We start from the raw sequence: 25,220 nt of genomic DNA on the forward strand, positions 1-25,220 counted from the left end.
GCTAAGTTGCTGAGGCTGGCTTTGAACTTGTGATCCTCCTGCCTCAGTCTCCTGAGTCACTGGGATTTACAGGCATGTGTCACCACTTCTGCTGGCCCACACAGTGTTTTAAAAGGCAGTGTAACTAGTGGTGCTATGAGGGCCACAATTTTTAGCACTGATAGTCCCATATAGTCCTATTTAGTGAACTTGGTTTACTTCTGTGGTACATTAGACCCTTGACATAGTTCTCATGAGATACAGAATATCTCTTTCAATATAGATGTCCTCTGGGATAATTAAGCAAGGTAAGTAAGTATATTGGAGAAATCAAAGCATTTGTGTTATATTTATAGTCTCAATTCTTTTCCTGAGAAGTCCCTGTTTCATATTCAAACTGATGATGGAAGCTGTCCTCACAGAGACCCCTGAAAGTAGCTGGATTTGACAGTGCACTCTGGGTTTCCAGAAACACATCGGGCCACATTAGCAAGGATGAATAGTGCCATCTGGAAACATGTATTTAGATCCATGAAGGTATGAACACAGAGAAACTAGAGAACAGTCTTCCTTCAACTTGAGGATCCAAAAGCTTTGTTCTTAATGTAAAGAATTATGTTTTAGTGCTTTTTTTCATTTCTGGAAGGTAACCAATTAATCAACGGAACTATTACATCCTCATGAAGACCTTACTCTTGCTACTCCTTGAGAGCTACCCGACTTCCCTGGCCCCACTGCCCTCATTTTCCCTCTCTATAATTTTGTCATTTTTAGAAGGTTACATAAATGGGATCACGTACTATGTGACCTTTTCAAAGTGGCTTTTTCACTCACCACAATGCCCTTGAGATGCATCCAACCTATTGAGTGTATCATTAGCCTATTTTAAATGCTGAGTAGTATTCCATAGTGTGGAACTATCACAACTTGTTTAGCCATAAATCTACTGAGGGACATCTTGGCTGATTCAGTTTGGGGCTATTACAAAGATACATTCTATGAATGACAGCATATAAGCTTTTATGTGGACATAGTTTTCATTTCTCTGGGATACACTCCCAGTCATGCAACTCCTGGGATGCACAGTAAGTATATGTTTATAGTTTTTTAAAGAAATTGCCAAACTATTTTCAAGGTTGATTGTGCTATTATGTATTCCCACTAACAATGTAGTAGCGATCTAATTTCTCCACATTCTCACCGGTATTTGGCATTATCAATAGTTTTAATTTTAGTTGTTCAAATATGATTGCAATAGTACCTCATCATGGTCTTAATTTGCACTTTTCTAATGTCTAACGATGTTGAACATCTTTTCATGTGTTTATCAATTCAATGAAACTTCTCTTTATCTCTCTTGTCCACTTTCTAATTAGATTGGTTATTTTATTGTTGAGTTCTGAGAGTCCTTACCAAGGATTGAACCCAGAGGTGCTTAACCACCAAGTCACATCCCCTGACTATTTTAATATTTTATTTAGAGACAGGGTCTCCCTAAGTTGCTTATAGCCCTAAGTTGCTGAGGCTGGCTTTGAATTCATAATCCTCCTGCCTCAGCCTCCAGAGCTGCTGGGATTACAGGCATATGTCACTGCACCTGACAGTTCTGAGTCTTTACACACACAAGGTGTAAGCCCTTCATCAGGAATGTGGTTTGAATATGTGAAAGCTAGAAAGGAAAAAGGGAAAGAAAGGGTGGGGAAGGGGATCTCATGAAAATCAAAGAGAAATAATAAAAACAGGAAAGGAAACAGGGCATGGGAGGATGGGGGAAGGGCAGGGGCGACATACTGGGGACCGATATTGGCCAAATTATATCATTACACTGTGTGCATGTTTGACTATGTAACAACAAACTCTACCATTATGTATAACTATAATGCACCAAGAAAAAAAGTTGGAAAAAAATGTGGTTTGTAAATATTTTCTCCCATGTGTGTTTGCCTCTATTTTTAGCCTTATCTCTTTTACAGATCTAGATGTTTATGTTTGATGAAGTCTAATTTATTGATTTTCCCCTTATGCATACTAGTTTAGGCATCCTGTTAAAAACCTCTTCACCAAGCTCCAGGTCTCCAAGAGTTTCTCTTAAAATCTTTTAAAAGTTTGTTTTCTAAAACACAATCTCCAAAACGTTTTCTAGCTTTCCATTTAAGCCTATGATCCATTTTGAGATAATTTTTTATGAGATTTATTTATTTTGCCTTAGTGGTTATCTTACTTTTGACAGCCCCATTTGTTGAAAAGGGTGTCCGTCATTCATCTATTGAATTGCTCTTATGTCTACCTCAAAAAAAATCAGTTGGCCATACATGTGGGGGCCATTTCTGGATTGTGTCCTGTGGATGTGTCTGTCCTTCCACCATTACCACACAGGCTTGATTAATGCAGGTATATAGAAATCCGGAGAAGCAATTCCTCTCAATTTATTTTTCTTTTTCAATATTGTTTTAGCTATTCCTATGTCTTTGCTTTGCCATGTAAATATTAAAATAATCTTGTTTGTTATCTACAAAAAAAAATACTGCTTGGATCTTGTGTTAAAAACCTGTATATTAATCGGAGTCAGTGCTTCATGTTGATCCATCCCTGTTGAGTCTTGTAATCTGTGAACATCCTTTGTCTATCCCTTTATTATTTAGATCTTCTTTTATTAGCATTTTATAGTTTTCAGTATATAAATACTGGATATATTTTGTTATTATACCGAAAAATTTCAATTTTTCTTTTTCTTTTGCAATTGTAAATGGTATTGTATTTTGAATTTTTGGCTTCCATGTGCTCATTGGAAGCACACTAGTACAGCTGATTTTTGTTATGTCGATCTGGTATTCTGTGATCTGGCTCAACTCCCCTATTAGTTCTAGGAAACTTTTAGAGATTCCTTGGCATTTTTCATGTAAATGATCCTTTATCTGCGAACATGCAAAGTTTTAAATTTCCTCCTTTCCAACTTGTAAGCTTTTCATTTCCTGTTTCTTCTTTATTGTGCTGGCTGAACCTTCCCTTACTATGTTGGATAAGGATGGTGAGGACAGATATCCTTGTTTAGTCCCCGACCGTACACGAAAGGTGTTCAGATGTTCACCCAAGAGAAAGCTGCTAACCAAAGGTTTCACAGATGTTCTTTATCAAGTAGAGAAAGACTCTCTATTTCATCATGAAAGTGTATCAAATATTGTCAAATGTTTTTTCTGCATCAATTAATATCATAATTTTTCTCCTTTAGACTTATAATATGGTGGATTAATATTGACTGATTTTTAAATTCTAAGCTGGCCCTGCATCCCTGGAATAAACTCTACTTGGTTATAGAGGGATTTTTACATATTGCTGAATTCCATTTCTTAGTATTTTGTTAAAAATTCTGGGATGAACTCATTGTATTTATGAGGAATATGTATGTCTGTAGTTTTGTTTTTTGTATTGTCTGTGTCTGATTTTGCTATCACAACTTCAGCAGTAGGATTGAAAGTGAGTTGGGAAAGTGTTTCCTTGTTTTCTCTTTTCTGGAAGAAACTATGTAGAATTAGCATTAATTTTTCTTTAAACAGTTAGTAGAATTCTTCAGTGAAACCCTCTGAGCCCTGACATTTCTTTCTGGAGAGTTTGAAAATTATGAATTAAATTTCCTTAACAGTTATAGGGCTATTCAAATTATTTATTTCATACTGAGTGAGTTATAGAATTTGTAGTTTCTGACAAATTATCCATTTTATCTAAGCTGTTAAATCTGTAATATGTAGAGTGTTTACAGAATTCTCTCTCTCTCTCTTTTTTTGGTAGCAGGGATTGAACCCAGGAGCTCTTAACCACTAAGTCACATCCCCAGCCATTTAGAGATAGAGTCTCTCTAAGTTGCTTAGGGCCTTGCTAAGTTGCTGAGGCTGGCTTTGAACTTCCAATCCTCTTGCCTCTGGGATTACAGGCATGTGCCACTGCACCTGGCTTATGTGTGCTTTTTAAATTGAAACACTAAATACAAGGAATAGCTAAAGGCTTAATAATTACTATAATTTTATGGGAATGATGAGTATAAGTGACAACTGGGGGTGTCTGCAACAATTGTAATGTGACATAAAATTTCTTTGATTTTTTTCTTGGTGACAAAATCATAGGTATTACTAAAACTACTGCGGATTGTTACCTATACTCAAAATAAAGGGAAATGACAATTTTCACTCAGAAATTAGTAAAAATAATAATGTAGTATTTTTGCTCAATGAATCTTTTGAATTCCATCCACAAATGAACCCAAATTGGGATTCTATGGGATCCATGTTTAAAACCCTGAAATAGAGGATCTCCTGCTGTAGGCATGTGCCTTTGGTCTACTCCAGCTTGCATTGTTTGGTCCTTCTGGTGACTTAACCAGTGGAGAAGGGAAAATACCCCCAATACCCCCAATCTGGGGGACAACCAGTTCTTCATTTTGAACAAATCCTAACTTCTAACCATGATTAGTGTTCAGTGTACCTGGATCCTGCTGTTTCCCCAGTCTGCCACAATGATGTTTCCATTCGAATCCACTGCTACACCTGTGGGGGCATTAAACTGCCCATTTCCTTCCCCGTTGGAGCCAAACTTCAACATGAATTCTCCTTCCTGATTAAACACCTGTGGAAATATTTGTAAATTGTTTTACATTAAAATCATGGACCCAACATTAGGGACTTAAAAAAAATCTCTCTCTGAACAGGTTACTTGCAACAAATATTATATATTATATTATATTATAGGTATAATATAAGGCATTCCTGAGGAAAAAAAGTAAATCTACAAACTGAAACTGTCTATCACCTGTGGTTCTTCAACGTACTACAGAAACCTGATTCATAATTTGTTAAGTCACTCTTCTCTTTTTTACGGTTTATATCTAGTTATTAAATACTGATGTGAAAAATACTTTTGTTGTAAATCATAAAATACAAATATAAGGTGGTATGAGCAAGTAGAGCTATAATTTTCAGCAATATTATTCTTTCTGACTTAAACAGCTCAATTTCAAGAATGGACATTGTATTTCCAGTGGGATAGAAAGTCATTCAGTTTAGACCAGAGTGGGAGTTTTTGTTAGATCAGAAAGCTCAGAATTTATTACTGTTTTCCTACATCACATAACAAGAAAGAGGAGGCTGGACTCCATACAAGAGGAGATTCAGAGTGTGCGTGCGTGCGTGCGTGTGTGTGTGTGTGTGTGTGTGTGTGTGCACAGCCACTTGCACAATGGTAGCAGGTGAAGAGTAAGCAAAGGACTTAATCCAGTTAATATAGGTAGTCTATATGATTCTAAGGCTCTGACAAACAGAACCTACAGTGATTGTTAGAAGTGAGGGGATAGGGGCTGGGGATGTGGCTCAAGCAGTAGTGCGCTTGCCTGGCACGTGTGCGGCCCGGGTTCGATCCTCAGCACCACATACAAACAAAGATGTTGTGTCCGCCAAAAAAAAAAACTAAAAAATAAATATTAAAAATTCTCAAAAAAAAAAAAAAAAAAGAGAGAAGTGAGGGGATAAATAGAACTTTTTTTTTTCTTTTTCTTTTTGGTACTGAGGATTGAACTCAGGGGCACTTAACCACTGAGTCCCATCCCCAGCCTTTTTTATATTTCATTTAGAGACAGGGTCTTGCTGAGTTGCTTAGGGCTTCGCTAAATTGCTGAGGCTGGCTTTGAATTCATGATCCTCCTGCCTTAGCCTCCCAAGCTTCTGGGATTACAGGCGTGTGCCACCACAGAAATCTTAAGCAAATTCTCTTTGATTTCTGATGTGATCAAGCACAGTGATCAAGCAATGGGATTTGCTGTGGTTAAGTAAATATTTTTATTAATACAGTGTTACTATGTTTTATATATATGTGTGTGTGTATATATATATTTTATATATATTATATATAATACAGAGTACTGATTTTGAAATAATTAACATTTTAATGTGTTAATGTTATCTTCAACATTTTAATGATAACACTAAACAATTCTATCTTGATGCTTAGATGAGACTTAATGGCTCTGAAATGTCTCTTGAGACTTTATTTAAACATCCATCACCATGATGTCTAGATACACAGAGATACTCAATAACAAATCCAAAAGGACTACACTCCAGGTACCTTTAGAGTAGAGATGACTTAAATGTGGCCTGAGAAAGTTCACCATATGTGAGCGTAGATCTAATTTGAGGATGAGCTCAGGCCCTTTGAGGACCTCTTTGGTTCTTCACAAAGAACAGACATAAGAACAACCAGCCTTCACTAGGGTGTTTTAAGTTTTCCCTGACTGAAGGCTGGCATGTGGTTCATGGTACAGAACTTGCCTAGCACGTTCCAGGACCTGGGTTTAATTTCTGGCACACACAACCCCTCTACCTCCCCAAAAATAAAGCATAAAAAAAGTACCCTGACCCTTTCTGTCACCTTTTATCCACATCCTTCTAATTTTAAAGACCAATGGGAACAAATAAAATATATAAAAGAAAAAGGCCAATGGGAAGGTGTCTATGCTGTTGAAGACACATTTATTATTCTCTGATCTTTCCTTGATTAATTCCTACAGATAATAAGTTTGTTTGTGCTTATCTTTCTGAGTCACTGTATTTCCTTGGCATAACTGCTGCTTCTTCATATTAGAATAATGGAGAACGCTGAATCTTGCCTTACTTGTTTTATAATAAAAAGAAAATATATACAGTCATCTCCCCTAATCTGGGGTTTTATTTTCTTCAGGTTCAGTTACCTATACCACTGGAGCAGGAAAATATGATGTGGAGAATTCCAGAAATAAACAATTCATAAGTTATAAGTAACTTTCATATCATTTTAATTGTTCTATTCCATTATTAGTGATTACTGTTAATGGCTTATTGTGCCTTATTTATAAGTTAAATTTCATCATAGGTATATGTAAGAAAAACATACTATTTATATAGAGTTTGGTGCTGTATAGTTTTGGGGGCTCCCCCGGGGGTCTTGGAACTATTCCCCAATCATGTACTGCAGGGGCTGGGAAGTGTAGCTCAGTCATAGAGCACTTGCCTAATGTGTGAGGCCTGGGATCAATCCCCAGCGTTAGGGGGGGAAAAGTACTGTACATAGCTGAAGAACTAACTACAGCAGACTTACTTGGTAGCACTGACTTATGAGTACAGTTTTTACATTTACCAACAGAGAAGTGACCTGAGTTCAGAACTACTGCTGTCACATGGGAAACCAAAGAGCCCACGTATTTCAGAGAAGTTGCACGTCAGTAGCTATCAGAGAGAAGAGAAAAACAAAAGGCTATGACTTTCTTAACTAAGAAGAAAACTGGGTTTAAATAATTAAAATAATCTATCTCTACTGTCTTGAGAACTTGATGAGTTTACAGAACTTTAATGGTTATAAATTTCTCATATTTTGTTTTCCATCTAAGAGTCATTGAATTACTTACAGATCATTCAGATAAAAACATATTAAGAGGCAGAAATATGAGCTGAGATTTTTATAACTTTGCTCTTTGTTAAGTATTTATAGCATTAAAAAAAACCTGACAATAATTCTTTCCTGATTTCAAAAATCTTCATCATGTCAAATACCTGAATGATATGAAAGTTTTTCTTTTTTATAATTTTTATTTTTTAGTTTTCAGCGGATATTGTTTGTATGTGGTGCTGAGGATCGAACCTGGGCCGCACGCATGCCAGGCGAGCGCGCTACCACTTGAGCCACATCCCCAGCCCCTGAAAGTTTTTCTTGATAACCCTAGCCCTAATTATACAAATACATTCTCTCTCTCTCTCTCTCTCTCTCTCTCTCTCTCTCTCTCTTCTAAGAGCGGGGCCCTTGGCCTCCCAAATACTTCCAACCTCCTAGAAATCTTTTCTCTGGAATCACGAATTTTACACATCCCTATTTTTATGAAGTCATTATTGCTGTCTGCCTAGCACTTCGGTTACTTCCATATGTTTCGTTTGTTTCTAGAGTGTCAGGGCTGATTAATAGGAGCTGTCCCACTACAAACTATTGATCCATAGAGGCTGCCCGGAGCATAGGACAGGAAAGACTCTGAGGCCACCAAGCAGCTTGGTGGAAAAGAGCAACTGGATTAACATTGTCTTCTGGTGGGCGGCCAGCACTTATGCCAGGCATTTGCTAGCCTCTGCCCCTGTGAGGATCTTTCTGGGTTTTGTTCTTGTTGAATGCCTTGGAGCTAAACAAATGGTTCCTCTATAGAGTGATGGAGGATATAGGAAGAAGGATCACAGCCTGTGTTCTAAAAAGTGTCAATCAGAGCTGATCAATAGAAGTTGTCCCACAGCGACCCCCTCACAGAAATATGAGCTCATTCTACAGCAGTGTTATGGCCCCTGGAGATAGGTACATGCTCACTTCCTGATGCCTTTTTTGCTATTCTCCTCCTCCTCCTCCTCCACCCATCCCAGTGGAATTTTCCTATCATCTTCTTCCTTTAGACACCTCCCTTAGAGTGGGACCACAGGGAATGCAGCTTATCTGCAGTGGGTGTAGGGGGCGCTCTACCACTGTATGAGCAACCCTGAAGACAAAAAATGGCAGAGAATTGCCATAACAAGGCAGGCAAAGGTGGACACTCTTTGCCCTCATCCTGCCCCATCTCCCTGGCTTACTGTGCTCTACTCTTTGCACAAGAGCTGACATTCATCAAACAAAGCTCAATGACTTTCCATTCACTCAGGTTAAGGAGATCTTCCAGGATGGGCTGGGAAATGAAGCAGTTAAGAAGAACTTCTGAGCATTAAAAATCCTACCCCTTACCTGGCTATTCCAGTTACCAGCACAGAAAAGTAATTATTAACTTTGGTTGCTCAGTGGTTGTCTCTAAGTGCAAACATTAGTCATTGGCCTACCACTTATGCTGTTTCCTTATTTTTCCATCAAAATGACTCACTTTTAAACACTTAAATGAATTTATAAGAAAAACTTTGGATCAGTTTTATGAGTACAAACAGTACCACTTGATATAAAAGAAAGAGACCCTAAAAATATTTTTCTTCTTTTCGGTAGTGCTAGAGATCAAACCCAGGGCCTCAGGCATAAGAGGCAAAAACTCTTCCACTGAGCTACATCCCTAGTCCTCATCATCCTAAAAATTAACACATTAAAATATGTCAATAAATAGTAAGATTTATAAAAAACCAAATATGCGTGTCAGAGCACGGCCCATGGCCACCTGACACACATCAGTGGTCTAGAAGACCAATAAGTGTTTTCTCGTCATAAGAAATACGCCTGAGTTACCTTATTAGTTCTTGACCTTCCTCATAAGAATGTTTAAATTTTCCTCTTCCTGTGTTCAGTAAGAAGGATGTACTATATTATTTAAAAAGGCCATTATTTTCTAAGTAACACCAAATGTGTGAAGGCATTTAAACTATGAAATATACCCTACAAATACACAGGATTCCTAATCCACTTCCCCCAAGTCTGTCGAAGCACAATTCTTAATAGATTTATTTTAAAGGCATTTTGGTTCATGAAAATTGAAAACAATGATTTTTGTTTTAATCTGTCAGAGAGCCACAAAATATTAAGTTTCAGAAAGTTCTGTTTCTACGTTCAAGAAATGGTTTTTTAAAACTTCATTTTCAGATCGTCTTTGATAAATTTTCTAATCATCTTTAGTAAAGCAACTGCCACTGTATTTTGTTCAACTCCCTGACTCTTTGAAGTCTGTATGTCCACATGAAAATCTGCAGTTTTAAGCATAAGCAAAATCTACTCTGTAGAGGTTGATTTCCTTAAATCCTCTGTGTCTATGTAAGTATTGTATGTTGTTCTCTCCTAGACCAATTTCTCCATAAAAGCAGCTTAAAAAAAAAAAAAAAAAAAGTAAACAACAACTGATGTGTTCATAGTACCTTGACAGAATGATTATGGAAATCTGTAACAATAATCTCATTATTGCTATTTACAGCTGCAAAATGAGGACCTGCAATAAAAAATGGAAAAAAAATTATGTAATGACTATAACAACAAAAATAATTGCAACAGAGCAGTTACTATAACAATAACAAACTGAATACATTAACTTGATTATTTAATAAAGAACAAATAACCAGAGACCCCCATCTCTGCATGATCATATAGCCAGCCCTCTGTGCTCTAGATAATGTGGATCCTATGTTATTCTACACTTGGGATTGTCTAGTCTGACTTTCCCCGGATCAAGCACAGAGTTCCAGCAGCCCTAACACAGTAGGAGCAGCAGTAAGCATCAGCATTCATTCTCCACACCATCATCTGAAAGTCACACCTGCCAGCTTCTCTGAATCCATTAGTCTTTTTTTAGGATCCTAAAAAAATGTGTTTACTAAGGAAAGATATGAGGACACTTAGCCCTGGAAAAGAGACTCCAGTATGTAATTTCTCTTTTCTAAAAAATTGAGCAGGAAACCCACTTTCATAATTTGGAGTGACATTCAGAACCTGGCAGGACAAAGAACTGGAGACAAAGCCACAAAGAAAGATTATGCAAATGAATGTAAAATGCCCAATGCATCCTTTCAAAACGAAAATGAACTGTGTTCAGCCTCTTCTTGCAGATGTGAAAAAACTGAACGAAGCTTGTGATTGCTAAGTGGCACTCCCAGAAGATAAGAGACTTCCTCCCTGCACTTGGCAAACATTCTGAACCCTTGTTCTCATAATCACTTAGGTGAAATAGATTCCAACTAGAGGCTCTTTAAATAAAAATTCAGTATGGAAAACAGGAGTTCTCCATTGTTCCTCAAAGAGTTTTACTTTTAAAATGTTTTATTTTAAATGCATATTTTACTTAACATAAATATTTGAGGAGCAGACTTGTGCACTGTGAATTGGGACCCCACAGCAACCACACATGAACTGCAGTCTGACTTACTGGTGGAGTAACTGAAAAGCATCTAAGCATGCTTCAGCTTAGATTTCATCCCCAGCATCTTTCCCCAAAGCCAGCAAACACCCTGGGGATGTGGCTACTTCAACATGCTCCATCATGCAAATGTGAGCAGAAGAAGCATAAAAAAGGGGGTTTACATATTACCGTCGAGTGTACCTGCAAACTGCCTGTCCCCATTTCCTCGGCTACCAAACCTGGTGACTATTTTCCCATTTGGTTGGAAGATAAACACGCAGCATGCTTTGTTGTCCACCACAATAATGTGCCCGTTGCGGTCCACAGAAACTCCTTTGGGCCCCATCAGCTTTCCCGATCCAATTTTTGTCTGTTAGAAACAAGTGCAGGAATTGAGTATAGACATCAAAGTTTAAAACACTAGAGAACATGAAGTTAGACACTGTTTCGGTAAACGTTGGCTCGAATGTTCAGGCCGCACAGGTACTCAGGCACCCAGTGATCTCTGTCTCAGCAAATTGGCTTTGTCACATCTAGTATCTGCTATGAGTATTTTATACGAAAATCTTATTTTTTAAAAGGGATCACCACCACCAAAAATGTTCTAGAATTTCCTAGACTGGGGTCACAATGCCCTCTTCTAAAGAGGTGGTGTAGCTGAGTGACAGGTCAGTCACTGGGTTAGGAGTCAGAGAACTGTCCAGCTGCTGTCACTTGCTTTCAGCACCTCCGATGTGGCCCAAACTTAATTGCTTTAATTTCCAGATTTCTCATCTATTAAAAAAAAGTCAAATAACCCCCACCAACCTTAATAACTTTCAATGGTACTTCTGGAATATGTGTTAAGTAAAATAATGTAGGGAGGGCTGGGGTTGTAGCTCAGAGTGCTTGCCTAGCATGTGTGAGGCACTGGGTACGATTCTCAGCACCACATATAAATAAAATAAAGGTACATTGACAACGAACAAAAATTTAAATAATAATAATAATGTAGGTAAAGGGTTTAATGTAGAGCACACAGTAAGCACTCACTAAAAGGAAGCCATTGTTGTTACTGTTACCTAGCACTCTTGATGTTGAAACTGCCAGGCATCTGCCACTGACTTGACTAGAATTCAGTTCCACATGAGTGGAAGTCACATCTGTTTTATCCACCACTTCCTGGTGTATAACAGGTACTCAACAAGTATTTACTAAATAACCTTTAAAAGACTAGATTATTAGTGGGTAATCATGATGAAATGTTTCACTCTTCACTTTATTTTAAAAGGACAGAAAAGCATGAGATTTCTAACAACCATATATCATAAACATTTTAAGTTTCATTCATGTTCCTGAATCAATTAAATTTAATGAATACATAAGTGCATGTTGGAGATGCAGTTTAACTTAGTATTATTTTTCTAGCTCTGTTTTATAGAGTGCTCATAAAAAACTGCTTCACGCATTTACCTCTACTTACTAGCTCTACAGACCTGAGCACCCACCATGTACTCGATATTTGCTCTAGGCTTGTGGTAAATAAACACAGATAAGACACAGCTTCTGCCTCAAGGATGTCTCTGTCACACTGGCACCCACGCTTCAAGTGTCAGAGGGAAACACATCTATGTGTGTTTTCATGAAAGTTCTTTCAGCTATATTACTGAACAAAGCAAGGTATTGAGTAGGGAGGACAGTCTGGGTCCACTTGGGTTAAATGTATGCACACAGGCAGGTATGGATAGACAGCCCAAGCATCCTGGGCTCCACAAATGCAGACTCAACAAATCTCAGATTGAAAATATTCAGAAGACAAAAGAAAAAAAGTCTGTGTGTGTGCTGAACTTGTACAGATTTTTTTTTTTGATCACCATTCCCTTAACAATAGCATAACTATAAACATTGCCATTTACATTGTAGTAGGTATTATAAGTGATTTAGAAATGATTTAAAATATGCAGGAGAATGTGACTAGGTTCCATGCAACTTCTACACCATTTTATCTAAGGGACTTGAGCATCTTCAGGTTTGTCATCTAAGGGTGGGGGTTGCTGGAACCAATCCCCCATGGACACCAAGGGACAATGGCACTTCTGAAAGAAAAAGTGAGGAACCAGTGTCTCTGCCTTAGAAAGCGGTATCAGTGGTGGCAGGAGACACACTCACTGTTCATTTTATACTCTTAGGCACATCTTAAAAGCCTATTTTCAAGTATGACTTTTTAAATTAAAAATTAACAACCCCCCTATAACATTCTCATAGGTTCGACCCCAGACCTCTAAATTTACTAGCAGAGGGTGGGTGCTTTCTCATGGTAGGGATTCAGATTTGGTACAACCCTTTATTCTTCCAAGTTGACAAATGACTGAGATTCAGATTTAATCTCCCAGGACAAAGGGACACGATCAGAGCAAGGAAACCCTGGTTTTCTTGGCAAGGGAATCTGTTGTGTAAATTTGATTCTGATTCCGCAATCTAGCCCAGAGATCAAAGAGGCTACAGCATAATGGCATGTAAAGAAATGGCATGATTCTTTCATGTCTGAATGGAAGGGACGTCAACAGAGATCAAAAGAAGAGCCGGCAATCTGATCACCACCACCCGATGTCATGAACACTAGGGGTTACTCAGAATGACGCAACCACACAATACCTAATGGATAACTACCTAGAACAAAAACAGACAATAAGGTATGCCCTCCATTCTGTCATGTAATGACCACCAGAGTAGACCTAAAAGAACTAGTTACATGTTGAACCCAAACTTCTTCTCCTTTCCCTTCCACCATCACTCTGGTTTTGCTACACTGGATTCTACCAGTAAAATAAAAATCATCTGGATTGACTACGTCCCCTCTGTTAGAATAAAATGCAAAACTGGTTTTGGAATGATCAAATGAGAGTCTTTAACTGAACAATTAGGTTCTTAAATTGAAGAGGGAAGAGACGAGCTATTTTAGAATATGGCGGCCATGGGGACTACCACCATATTTGTTCTGTGTTTGTTTTGATCACAAAGGTTCCTGGATGGACTAGAAGATTCAAGCCAGGAGGGAAGATGAAAAGGAAAAACCTTAAAGGAGGTAGAGATGAACAAAAATTGAGACAAGCCATCAGTGAATAAAAGAGAGGGAAAAAAAAAAATAAGATGTTACATCTCTGCAGCTATTAGGAATGAATAGAAAGAACCTGCAGTGAGGTTAAAGATGTCTTTCACTTGTTTAATTTTACCAAAGGAAAAAAAGCAACAATATCTTGACAGTACAGATTTCATACTTGAATGAACTCTATTTGCAATACTAAAGTATTTTTGTTTGCTATCCTTTTACCACTGGGTTCTGATCAACAATAATCACAAAGAGTGCAGAAACTATACCATATCCCCGTTCCTCCAGAGGGCGAGAGTGGTTCTTAGTATTTATTCCAGCTAATACCAATATTATTCCAACCCCAAGCCTCCAGTTCTTCCAAGAAGAGTGTATATAACACATAGTAATGTACGTGTAATATAGTATATATTACATAGTAAAGTATATATTACTCTTCCAAGAAGACAGTAGATTACAGTAGATTATTGAACAGTGGTATACACAAAGCTTTGAGGAAAGGCTTCTCTCTTAGATATCAAACCCCTGCCTTCATACGTGAAACCTATTTCAGTATTAGCTCCTGAATGTACAGACAGACAGACCATGATTTTTCTAGAGTCTGAAACAAGAACAACCAGGTTGCCTCTGAACTACCTGAAGGCTTTTGAGAGGTCACTCAAGAGTGTTCACTGCGTCCATGTTAGAGTGGTCACATTTGGGTATGTCTTACCCAAATGTGATGACAAAACACTAACGAGCAAACTTTGTGCCATCATCAGGGAACCAGAATGGGTTATGAAAAGTGGCCTCTCTAGAGTATTAGGTTGGAAATAATGACCACCAGGTATCCACATGACATCCTGGAGTCAAAATCATGGCTGCTCAAACAGACTTCATTTTTTTTTGAATGGGGTTAGGAAAGGCATGGAAAAGAACATTTCTTAGATATCTATTTAGTATGAGGCACATATGACATCCAGAAATAAAACCTCATTTACTCCTTACTCAGATCCTATAAGGTTTTTTTTTTAATCCAAATTTTAAATATGCAGCTGCTGAAGTTAAAGGAAGTTTCATAATTTGACGAAGGCCAAAGAACTAATAAGCCAGAGAGCTGGGTTTCCAGTTGCTTGATTTGTCTGAGTTAAAGTTCATATTGTCAACTCAAACAGAAGTCTCTAATAGTTTGAATAAGGGGAAGAGGGAAGGCATAATACATATGGTCATCAAAAAGACCTTTGATGCAGGGGTCTTGTCATCTTCTTGTGACTGAATGTACAAAATGGACTGGATGATAACAATTCTGGATGACACCTTGGAAGAGAGACTTCTGCTATTACCACTGGGCTGTCTTTGGTGGCTCATTGAAGAAATAGAAGCTGTGATGGTTTGGAACTTAAGTCATTCTCCAGGCCGTATGTTAAAGACCTGCTCACCAGCATGTGGTGCTGTTGGGAGCTAGGGCCTAGGAGGAGGAAGTTAGCGTTCAGGATGTACCTGTGAAGGGAATACTGGCTCCCTCCTCTTTTTTTCTGCTTCCCTGCAGCTATAAAGTGAGCAGTTTCCTGTGTCCTGCTTACCCACTGTGATGATTCCACAATGGGTATAAAACCACAAGGCCAAACAACGAGGGACTGAAGCTTCCAAAATTATAAACAAAAATGGGTCTCACTTCCTCTTAAAGTTGACTTTCTCAGGTATTTTGTCACAGCAACAGAAAGCTGACTAACACCAAAACCATTTTTACATTTCCATAAATATGATAGTGGGAGTAACAGCAAACAGGTCAAATGATGGCAGGATTCCTCAAAGTGTAGCTCAACCTGCATCTTTTCTTTAAGTTCAGCCTCCATTTTCTTTTCCTTTCAAATCTTATGTTTCTTAGCACAATGTTTTTAGATGGTATGAAATAACTTATGACTGATGAGAGGCTGCCATGAATTATTTCCTGTCCTTTCTTGTGTATTTATCTTTTTTCCTCCCTGAGCTTACACATTTTTTAGAAGGCAGAAACCATGTCTTATGATTCTGTTTCATTCTGTTTCTTCCATGTCATCTGTTTCAGGCCTGAGAAAGTAGAAGGCACTTCTATGTGACAAGTTATAGGTTAATGCAAGGGTATAAATTGCTTCTTCCTAACCCTTTTCGAAAGGATGATGTTTTTCATTGAAATGGGGTAATAAGGACAGTTTTCCTCTAAATCTGGTTTAAAAAAAGTACCTGTGCAAACTAATCGCTCTATAAAACAAAAACACATTTATGAGCATCTATAGGAGGAGGTTTATAAAAACAATCATTGTTATTCTCATTTTACAAAATTTAGATATCAGATGTCTTTGTGTAAGAAGAATTGTTGAACATTGGATTGGATTTAAAAAAGAAAAAGAAAAAGACCATTTCAACTTTTATTTCCTATTTCTTCTTCTCTATGGTTTAGTGGTCTATTGATACTTGAGCTTACCTTAAACTTTCCATCTGATGAGAAGATGCTAACCCACTTATTATCATAATCTGCAATGATTATGTCCCCACTGGGGTGCACGGCTACTCCTGTGGGCCTCTGCAGCTGCCCGGGAGACCGTCCTCGTATGCCAAAACGACTCTTGAACTGGCCATCATTGGAAAATATCTGTAAAACAATTTATGTTGATTGGAATGTTCACAGAAACCACTCAGGAAGAAACAGGCAAGGAGATCCGTCATAGATACTATAGGTTAGGACATGCCCTCACTGTTTAAGAAAAGCCTACACACACATTAAAAGGCTCTTGGGGCTGGGATTGTGGCTCAGCGGTAGAGCGTTTGCCTCGCTCGCCCTGGGTTCGATCCTTAGCACCACATAAAAATAAATAAATAAAATAAAGATATGTGTCCAGTTACAACCCAAAAATAAATATTTTAAAAAAGGCTCTTTCCTTAACTACATATCTGAAGACACGAATGGTGTAACTCCACATTGTATACAACCAGAGACATGAAAAACTGTGCTCTATGTGTGTAATATGAATTAAAATGCATTCTGCTGTCACATATAACAAATTAGACTAAGTTTTTAAAAAAGAAAACAACCACTGATTTAAAGGAAGCATTAATCAGTATAGTTTAATCAATTTCAGCACAAATTTATTCTGGAATAGTACTGTGAAGATCTGTTCAGACTATTAAAAAGATAAAGTGGAATGAACACAAAAAGGTTCTTGTCTTATTGGAACTGAGTGACTGAAATGAATTGTGATAGCAGTCGCTCGGGTTAGAGTGGCCCGTAAGTGGTGTTGTAGAAAGGTCAGTTCAGTTGTCTGCCTGTTAGCAGTGTTACTTGCCAGGTTGTCTAGATCTGGTTTGGACCTTAGCATACAATGAAGCTCTTTCATTCTCTCTACACACATACGGCACATGTTGGAAGATAATGCATCATATGTTGTTGCCTTATGAACTCCTTATAAAATATTTTTAGATGTTCTAAAATGTATATTAACATTATGCATGCATTTATATATAAGATACCTAAAGAAAAACATTCTGCTAAATGGTTAAAGTATATAACAGACTTGTTGGTAATTTATGCAATGAATTAATATTCTAAATTGTTTTAAAGATATAATTACTTATTTCCAGATTCTATAATCTGATTATAACCAATATCAAAATTTATATTGTTTTCTTGATTTTGCTGTACACTTACACATCAAATTAAAGGATAGAATATGTGTGAATGAACATGGAAAAAAAGGCTCTTTCCTTGTGTTATGAATATTAAGTCTAAAGTAGGAAAATATGTAACTATATTGGTTTTATTAATATAAATAGTTAAAGGTACACAGTAGGGACTCTACCTGGACACATTGGTTGTTACTGTCTGCAATTAATATCTTTCCAGTTGTAGATGCAGCTACCCCCTGAAGATTTGTAAACTCTCCTTTATTTCTTCCTTTGGTACCTAAAAATAAATGATAAAAGCACAAAAATTAAGCAAAAGAGAATTTGATTTCTCAGTTTCAGAAAGGAATAACTCAAGCTTCCATTGATAATCTGAGAATTCATTGTTTTTATTTTATATTTCCTTTTCTTGTAGGGCTAGGGATTGAATCTGGGGCCTTATGTGTGTTAGAATGAGCTATACAATTCCCAGCCCCTGCACTGTGTTTAAATGATACTTTTTTAAAAAATGAGAACCCTTCCTCCATGACTTAACCCATATGCTACTGAACTTCTCTTCCAGACCAATAAAGTTTTTGCAAGATCACTATTTTAGGGTTGGGGTTGTGGCTGAGTGGTAGAGCGCTTGCCTAGCATGTGTGAGGCACTGAGTTTGATTCTCAGCACCACTATATAAATAAATAAATTAAATAAAGGTCTACCAACAACCAAAAAACAAAAATTTTAAAAAATTGTTTTTTAGGCAAATGCAACTTTCTCATATTAATCTATACATGCATATTTACTTGATTAAAACGTACCAAATTCCACAAAGACATAATAATAAAAATGAATATTCCAATCAATGAGATGCAACAAGAGAGCGCTTTATTTTAGGAATTTTGTCAAAACCCCACCTTCTTACTCAGTCGCTCTTAGAAGAAAACTAGACCCTTGACTTTCAGAGCATTTAACAAACTATAAGACCACAGATAGTATGAAAGGGCAGGCTGATTTTCATATAATGGATCCATTTATGTATTATTTTTAAGATTCAAGATTTCAATAACTGTGTATTCTTCCTGAAATTACAAAAGGTACCCCAACAGGGTACTTTCCAGATTAATAGTCTCATCCTTTTTTTTTTTTTTTTTTTTTGATTGGTTCTGGGGATTGAACCCTGGGACACTTCACCATTGAGCTACCTCCCAAGTCTTTTTATTTATTCATTTTCACTTTTTTTAATGGTACTGAGGATTGAATGCAGAGGCATTTCATCATTGAGCTACAATCCTAGCCGTTTTATTTTTTTATTTTGAGACAGGGTCTCATTAAGTTGCTTAGGTCCTTGATAAATTGCTGAGGCTGGCCTTGAACTTGTGATCCTCCTGCCTCAACTCTTTGAGTGGCTAGATTTAAGGGAATGGTCCACTGCCCCCAGCTAGACTCTTTTTTTTTTTTTTAAAGGAACAGATAAGGCAGGGGGAAGAGAAGCAATAGCACCTATAGGTTAACAGTTACCTGTTTTCGTTTCAAAAGATGTTTCTATAATTTACTTCAATAGAACTATATAAGTATCAATGGACGGAAACAGAGTAAGCTTTGTTCCAGAACTAATGATCCAGAAGGAGGTGTAAATTTTAATTGCTTGAGAAATAAAACTATGTCTTGGTTTTATAACTGAGATTTACACTCAAAAGAGCCATTTGATGATTTTGTTTTTAGACATCAACACAGTGCCTTAGGACACGAGGACCTGTACACAAGGACCTGCCGAGGCTGGCTGACATCTAACACCTGCAGAAGTGCCACCTGGGAATCCTGAGCATCAGCTCTCCTGAAACAGATTTTTGGGTTTAAGAAATGAATCTGGTGATGGATTACAGCAGAGCTGCTTGGTTCTTACCAGACCCACATGGCCGTCACCTGATGGAAGTCACATCAGGTCTGTTCACTACTTCTGCATCTCATCTACTCTCACTAGGATGAAAGGAATCTTGTGAGGTCCAGCTCCTCTAAAGAGCTTTTCCTACATTGTGAAGGAAACCGTACTATTTTATTTCAAACGTACCTGAAGAGAGGATCTTTTATACTTGATCCACACAGAATACCCTGGATACACAGGAATATGGCATCAGGGAACATGCTTTAAAAATGATATGTTGAAGCCGGACATGGTGGTGCACACCTGTGCTCCCAGGTACTTAGGAGACTGAGGCAGGAGCATCACTTGAGCCCAGGAGTTAAAGGCCAGCCTGGGCAACACTGCAAGACCCCCATCTTTAAATAAATAAATAATGTGTGGAGGCATCTGGTGGTAGAAGGCAGAGGAAGGGGTGGTTAGCCCTTTAAGGGGATGTGTACTAATGTGTTGTTCATTTTTGGTCATTTCTACTGATTTCTATATAACTGAGCAACAGATACAGCACAACTGAAGGACCACAAAAAGGAAGAGTTCTACAACATTCAGCCTAGAAATACTGTTAAAAGATAGTAGAGGAAAGGTCAGGACTTCCAAAGAATAAAAGTAAAAAATTTTCAAAAACATTTAATAAGCAAAAGCAGTGAATTTTGCAAAACAAGGAATGCACAGCCAGTTAAAGAAACATAGTTGAAAGAAGAGTCTTAGAACTCCCATTGGAACATGAACAAAAGAAGAAGTAACTCTGTCAAGAAAACCCAGGCTGTTGTAGATCATTGCTTACATAGAATTGGAGGTTATCTGGGGCTTGGAGGGCGCAGAGGTACAGGTAAGAAATACTGAATGTTGGGACCAATGTGATTCTGCAACCTGTACACTCAGAAAAATGAAAAATTATACCCCATCTGATTCAAATGCATGATATGTCAAGATCATTGTACTTTCAAGTGTAACTAATTAAAACAAATTTAAAAAAAGAAAAATAAAAGAAATACTGAATGTTGGGGCTGGGGCTCAGTGGTAGAGCGCTTGGTCATCACCAAGTAAAAATAAAAAAATAGATAAAATACAGATATTATTTACAAATAAAAAATATTAAAAAGAAAGAAAGAAATACTGAAATGTAATGGGGGGAGGTGTGCAGGAAGACCCGGGTGGAGTAGAGAAACACTGATGCTGTGCTTTTGGTCCAGGCAGCGATAAAATGCCTGCAACCCTCCCTCATTTGATCTTCTGTCTGTTGCTAAAGACAAAGCTTTATCACTCAGAAAGACTCAGCAGGCAGCAGCAGTAGATAAAAGAAAAGGGGGAAATGGAGAAAATAGTTAAGTAGAAGTCAGAAAGATCCCTCTTGCCTTCTGGAAACACAGAAGTGATGCTGCAAGACAGACAAAATATAGAATCAAAAATACACTTTTGTGCGTGTGATGTGGAGAAATAAACATTCTTTTTGAGCCTCAGTAGAATGGGAAATAATTGCATTTGGAAGACAATTAAACTCCCTACTAATACTGTTGAGACTCAGGGGAAGGAAAGCTTATGTCTACCTGAATGTGAGGGGCTCGGTATCTGCCAATACGAGGTCACCAGAGCAATGGAACTAGGTCGCAAGTGAACACGCTGCTGCAAGAGTGCGTATTTACAAGTTTTTTTTTTTTTTCTGTCTACTTTGATGTCAAAGATTTCATTTGATGGTTATCGAGTGGCTGGAAAAATGAATAATGTGAATTTTGAAAGGAACTATGAACAATTTAGCAATAATCCCATAAAGTCATTAAAGAAGTTTTTCCAGATGCTAAACTAATCTATGAAGCTTAAAGTGAAGTTTTAAGTCCAAAGCTTGTCACCCATATTCTTCCAGGTCACTTCTACCCACCCTTCCAGGCGGATGACAGAAGGAAGGTGAGCCTGTACATTGAAATAGGGATCAACAGATGCAGTGTTCCTCACTACCTACTCCAACTTAGTGTGAAAATTCATGCTCAATAAGGCAAAAATACTCTGAATGGAATAGTGCAACAAAATCTAACTGAGCCACATATCGCCTCGAACAGTTTCGTCAACCATGCAGGTGGGTCACAAATGTTTAATGAATGAACGAGGGCGGAAAAAGACAGGCCACGTTCCAGCATGGGAAAATGAAATATTCTAATGTGTTCACAGCACTTCATGTACATTATCCCATGAACTCTTTATAATAATCCCATGAGTAAGTAGAACAAATACTATCATTTCCACTTTATAGATGAGCAAGTTGAAGCTAGCCACATCACACATGTAGTTAGTGCCAGTGGGAAGAATAACACCGGGTTCTCCTGACCCTTTACGTAACAATTTTTCCAACATATACATTGCTTCTTTCTAATTAGACTTTAAAATACCAGGTTTCAGAGGTAAGGTGAGCTCTGAGCTCACACTGGTCATATTTTTCTATTAATATCCTTTAGAAAACTCCATCCCTATCACACAGCATTTTAACTGCCTGTCTGTATCCCTGACTAGACTGTAAGCTCCCCGAGGCCAGGAGCAGCATCTGCCCTACTCACTGCTGCACTCTATACTGCGTGCGGTGCTACTGTGTGGATCCTGAATGTCTGGGCCCCCAGCCTGTGGTGCTATTAGGAGGTGGTGGAACCCTCAGGAGGTAGAACCTAGTGGCAGGAAGTCAGGTCATTGAGGACATGCCTTGGGCCGGGGTGATACTGGAACCCCAGGGGTACTGCTTCCTCACTGCCATGAGGTGAGCAGCTTCCTTCACAGCTGCTGCCTGACCACAGGCCCAAAAGCAAAGAAGCCAAATGACCATGGACTGGAATCTCCAAAATGAGGAGCCAAAATAAATCTTTGCTCTTTTTTAGTTGATTTTAATGATGGAGTTTGTTATAATCATGGAAAGCTGACTAACAAGGATGAGATTCTTGAGGGGTCAGGCAGGGTTCCTATAATGACCTTAGATGTCAAATTAGATGACCTTCCTCCTCACATATTTTAGGAAGAGGGTGGTGGCTTGCTGAGGTAAGGCAAGGGGAAGGGACGTGGAATCTTGCATCTTCCTCTGAATGCATGCTAAGTGGCTTTACACACCCATTTTAAATTACACCGTTGCAGAGTACAAATGAGTGTTCCATTCAACTCTCCATCAACATATAAAGGTATGGCGTATGAATCACACAATTTCAAACAATTCAGTTGTAATTCTTCCCCTCCCTCCCACATCTTCCAGTTCTACCTTTGTTCAATGACTTTCTTTAGTAGGAAACAAAACCAGCTCATGGCTTCTAATCAGCAAACTCTAATAGTCTGGGAGAAAGAATCCCTGGGTTCAAGGAATCATTGTCAACAGATGCTCTAGGCTACTTCTCTAAAGTCATTCAGAATTGTTTCCCAATACAGTATGAGAGTCCCACAGTAACTCACTCCATGGACAAACAAGTTTTGAGGCATGGGAGGTGCCCAATAGCTCAACTTTGGAAAACCACAGTAGTTAAAGGGCATTCAAAGGGCATAAGTTTCACTTCTCTAAGCCTCTAATTCTTCAATGGTAAGGATAATTATATGATGTCATGGTAATTTGGCTCCCCAGGGTAGCGGCTGGGAGGGTGGAGGAGGGCTCTGATTGGAGCATTTGCCCATTTCCCTATTGTTAAAGCTCCTATTGTGGTACATTTCAAGCCACCAACATGAAACCATGGCAGGCCAGTATGAACTGGCCCCAGTTCTACACATTAGACTACAGTAGGTGTATTATATTGCATTAGGACCTGCAAGAATATTATGTGTGCTAAAGGATTTTACGTGAGATGACATACAGCATATTCCTGGTTCAGAGAATATCTGTTCTCTCTCCTGCATCCATTCCCCATCTTTTCCTCCTTGAGCCACGACTCCTGTCTTTGACATTTCATTAAAGCTCATGGTTTAAAGGAACGTCTACTTTTCATTTCCAAATGGATCTCTCTAGCCTTGACTTCTTTGTTGAGCTCCAAATCCACACTCCATACTGCCTACCTGGATGATCAGAACTGAAATGTTCTTGCTCACCTTCTAACTTGTCTTAGCTTGGTGGATGATGACACCAACTATGATAATCAACATTTATCAAGCCCCTGCTTTGTGCCTGTATTGTCCTAAGCCTTTACATGCATTCTTTTAATCCTTCCCACAGGAGGAAATGCGTTAATGTCGTCCCCATTTTACAGATGAAGAAACTGAGGCATGGAGAGGTCAATTTTTCCCAAGTCACATGGCTAATGAGTAGCAGCTTGGAATTCACACTGAGACGGTCAGGTTTTCAGCTCTTCCTGTCTTCTTAACTACTTACCTTAGTTATTATTTCTATACTAGAACTATGAATAATTTATTAATTAGTCCCATTTACTTTGCCTCCCTAAAACTACTGAGGTTTTATTCAGTACCAAGCCTTGTTCTAAGCTTTGCTGTGTATTAAATTCATTTAATCCTCACAAAACCCCCTTATGAAGAAAATTCTTTCTTTCTTTCTTTTCCCCCTTAGGGGATTTAACCCAGGGGTGCTTTACCACTGAGCTACATCCCCGTCCTTCTTGTTTTTCCTTTTGAGACACAGTCTCCCATCTGTTGATGATGATTCTTTTCCCCAGACTATTAGAGTTTGCTGATTAGAAGCCATGAGCTGGTTTTGTTTACTACTAAATTGTTAGGGTCTCGCTAAATTGCTAAGGTTGGCCTTGAACTTGTGATCCTCCTTTTTCAGCCACCTGAGTTGCTGAAGGTGCGTGCCACCATGCCCGGCTTTTTTCTCCCTTTTATAGAGGAAGTGAAGGCACTGAGAGTTTAAGTAACTTTGGGGACTGGGACTCAGGACAGCCTAGCTCAGAGCCTGCAGTGTTAACTACCCACACTATTGCCTCCCATCCCTATAACACCCAAGTCCCACAGCTGGGAGTTCAAACTCATCACCAATTTCTGCTCGCTCTCTCCTAAGCATTTTACAAACCTGCTGTTTCCTGACTATTCCATTATGTCACTCTTAATTCTGGTGCTCATAAGAACTCGTGTGGCCCACTGTAAGTAGCCTCTTAATAGTCTCTCTGCTTCCAGGTCAACACTCTCAATAGAGTCCCCTCCTGTCCCCAGGTTCTCGAGAAAGTCAAAATCTCAGTAAGTCATGACACGACACTACATCATTCAGTGCCTCCTCCCCACAACTTACAGAGCTGTGTTTTTCCCACTTCATTGTGTGTAAGTATCAATGAAGCCTGCAGAATGCAGACTCCTGGACCTTCTGCAGAGATTCAAATTCTGGATGTGCGGTTTAGAATTCAAGAATTTCCATTTTTACCAGGCACTCTGGGACATTCAGATGCACATGGCTTGTGGACTACACTCCAAGGAAAACAAGTTTACAGAACAAGTCCCAACTGCTGACCAGGGAAACGTACGCTGGTCTCTGCTTGCATCTCACCTCATCTGATGCTTCAGGATGATGGAGTCATTTACAGTTCCTCCAACTACCCAGTTTCTCACGTTCGTGCCTTTGTACCTGCTCTCCATTATCTGAAAGACTCTTTTCCTCCTTCCACTTGAAAGCTTCCTCCTCAAAGCCAGTTGATGTTTAGATGTCATCTGTAGGAATGTTTCCTTAACTGGCCCGCCCTGACTTTCATGCCTTGATTCATTCTTAAGGGTTAGGGTGAGGGTTAGCAGCTCTACTGCTGAGGCACAACCCCAGCCCCGGTACTAAGTTTTTAACACATCTATCTTCTAAACTGGGGCCTCCTCCAGGATTG

General features: G+C 38.5%; 1 protein-coding gene across 1 annotated transcript in view; it reads right to left on the reverse strand.

Moving 5' to 3' along the window:
- Trim2 (tripartite motif containing 2) overlaps positions 1-25,220 on the reverse strand; it is a 109,772-nt gene that overhangs the window by 5,752 nt on the left and 78,800 nt on the right. Inside the window, exons 7-11 of the mRNA XM_076864485.1 lie at positions 17,729-17,832; positions 16,357-16,524; positions 11,027-11,195; positions 9,852-9,922; positions 4,456-4,596 (exon numbers count right to left, since the gene is read on the reverse strand). Coding sequence (XP_076720600.1) covers positions 4,456-4,596; positions 9,852-9,922; positions 11,027-11,195; positions 16,357-16,524; positions 17,729-17,832 — 653 coding nt within the window. The remainder of the gene's footprint in view (positions 1-4,455; positions 4,597-9,851; positions 9,923-11,026; positions 11,196-16,356; positions 16,525-17,728; positions 17,833-25,220) is intronic.

Source organism: Callospermophilus lateralis, chromosome 8, assembly GCF_048772815.1.
Source record: "Callospermophilus lateralis isolate mCalLat2 chromosome 8, mCalLat2.hap1, whole genome shotgun sequence".
Taxonomy (NCBI): domain Eukaryota; kingdom Metazoa; phylum Chordata; class Mammalia; order Rodentia; family Sciuridae; genus Callospermophilus; species Callospermophilus lateralis.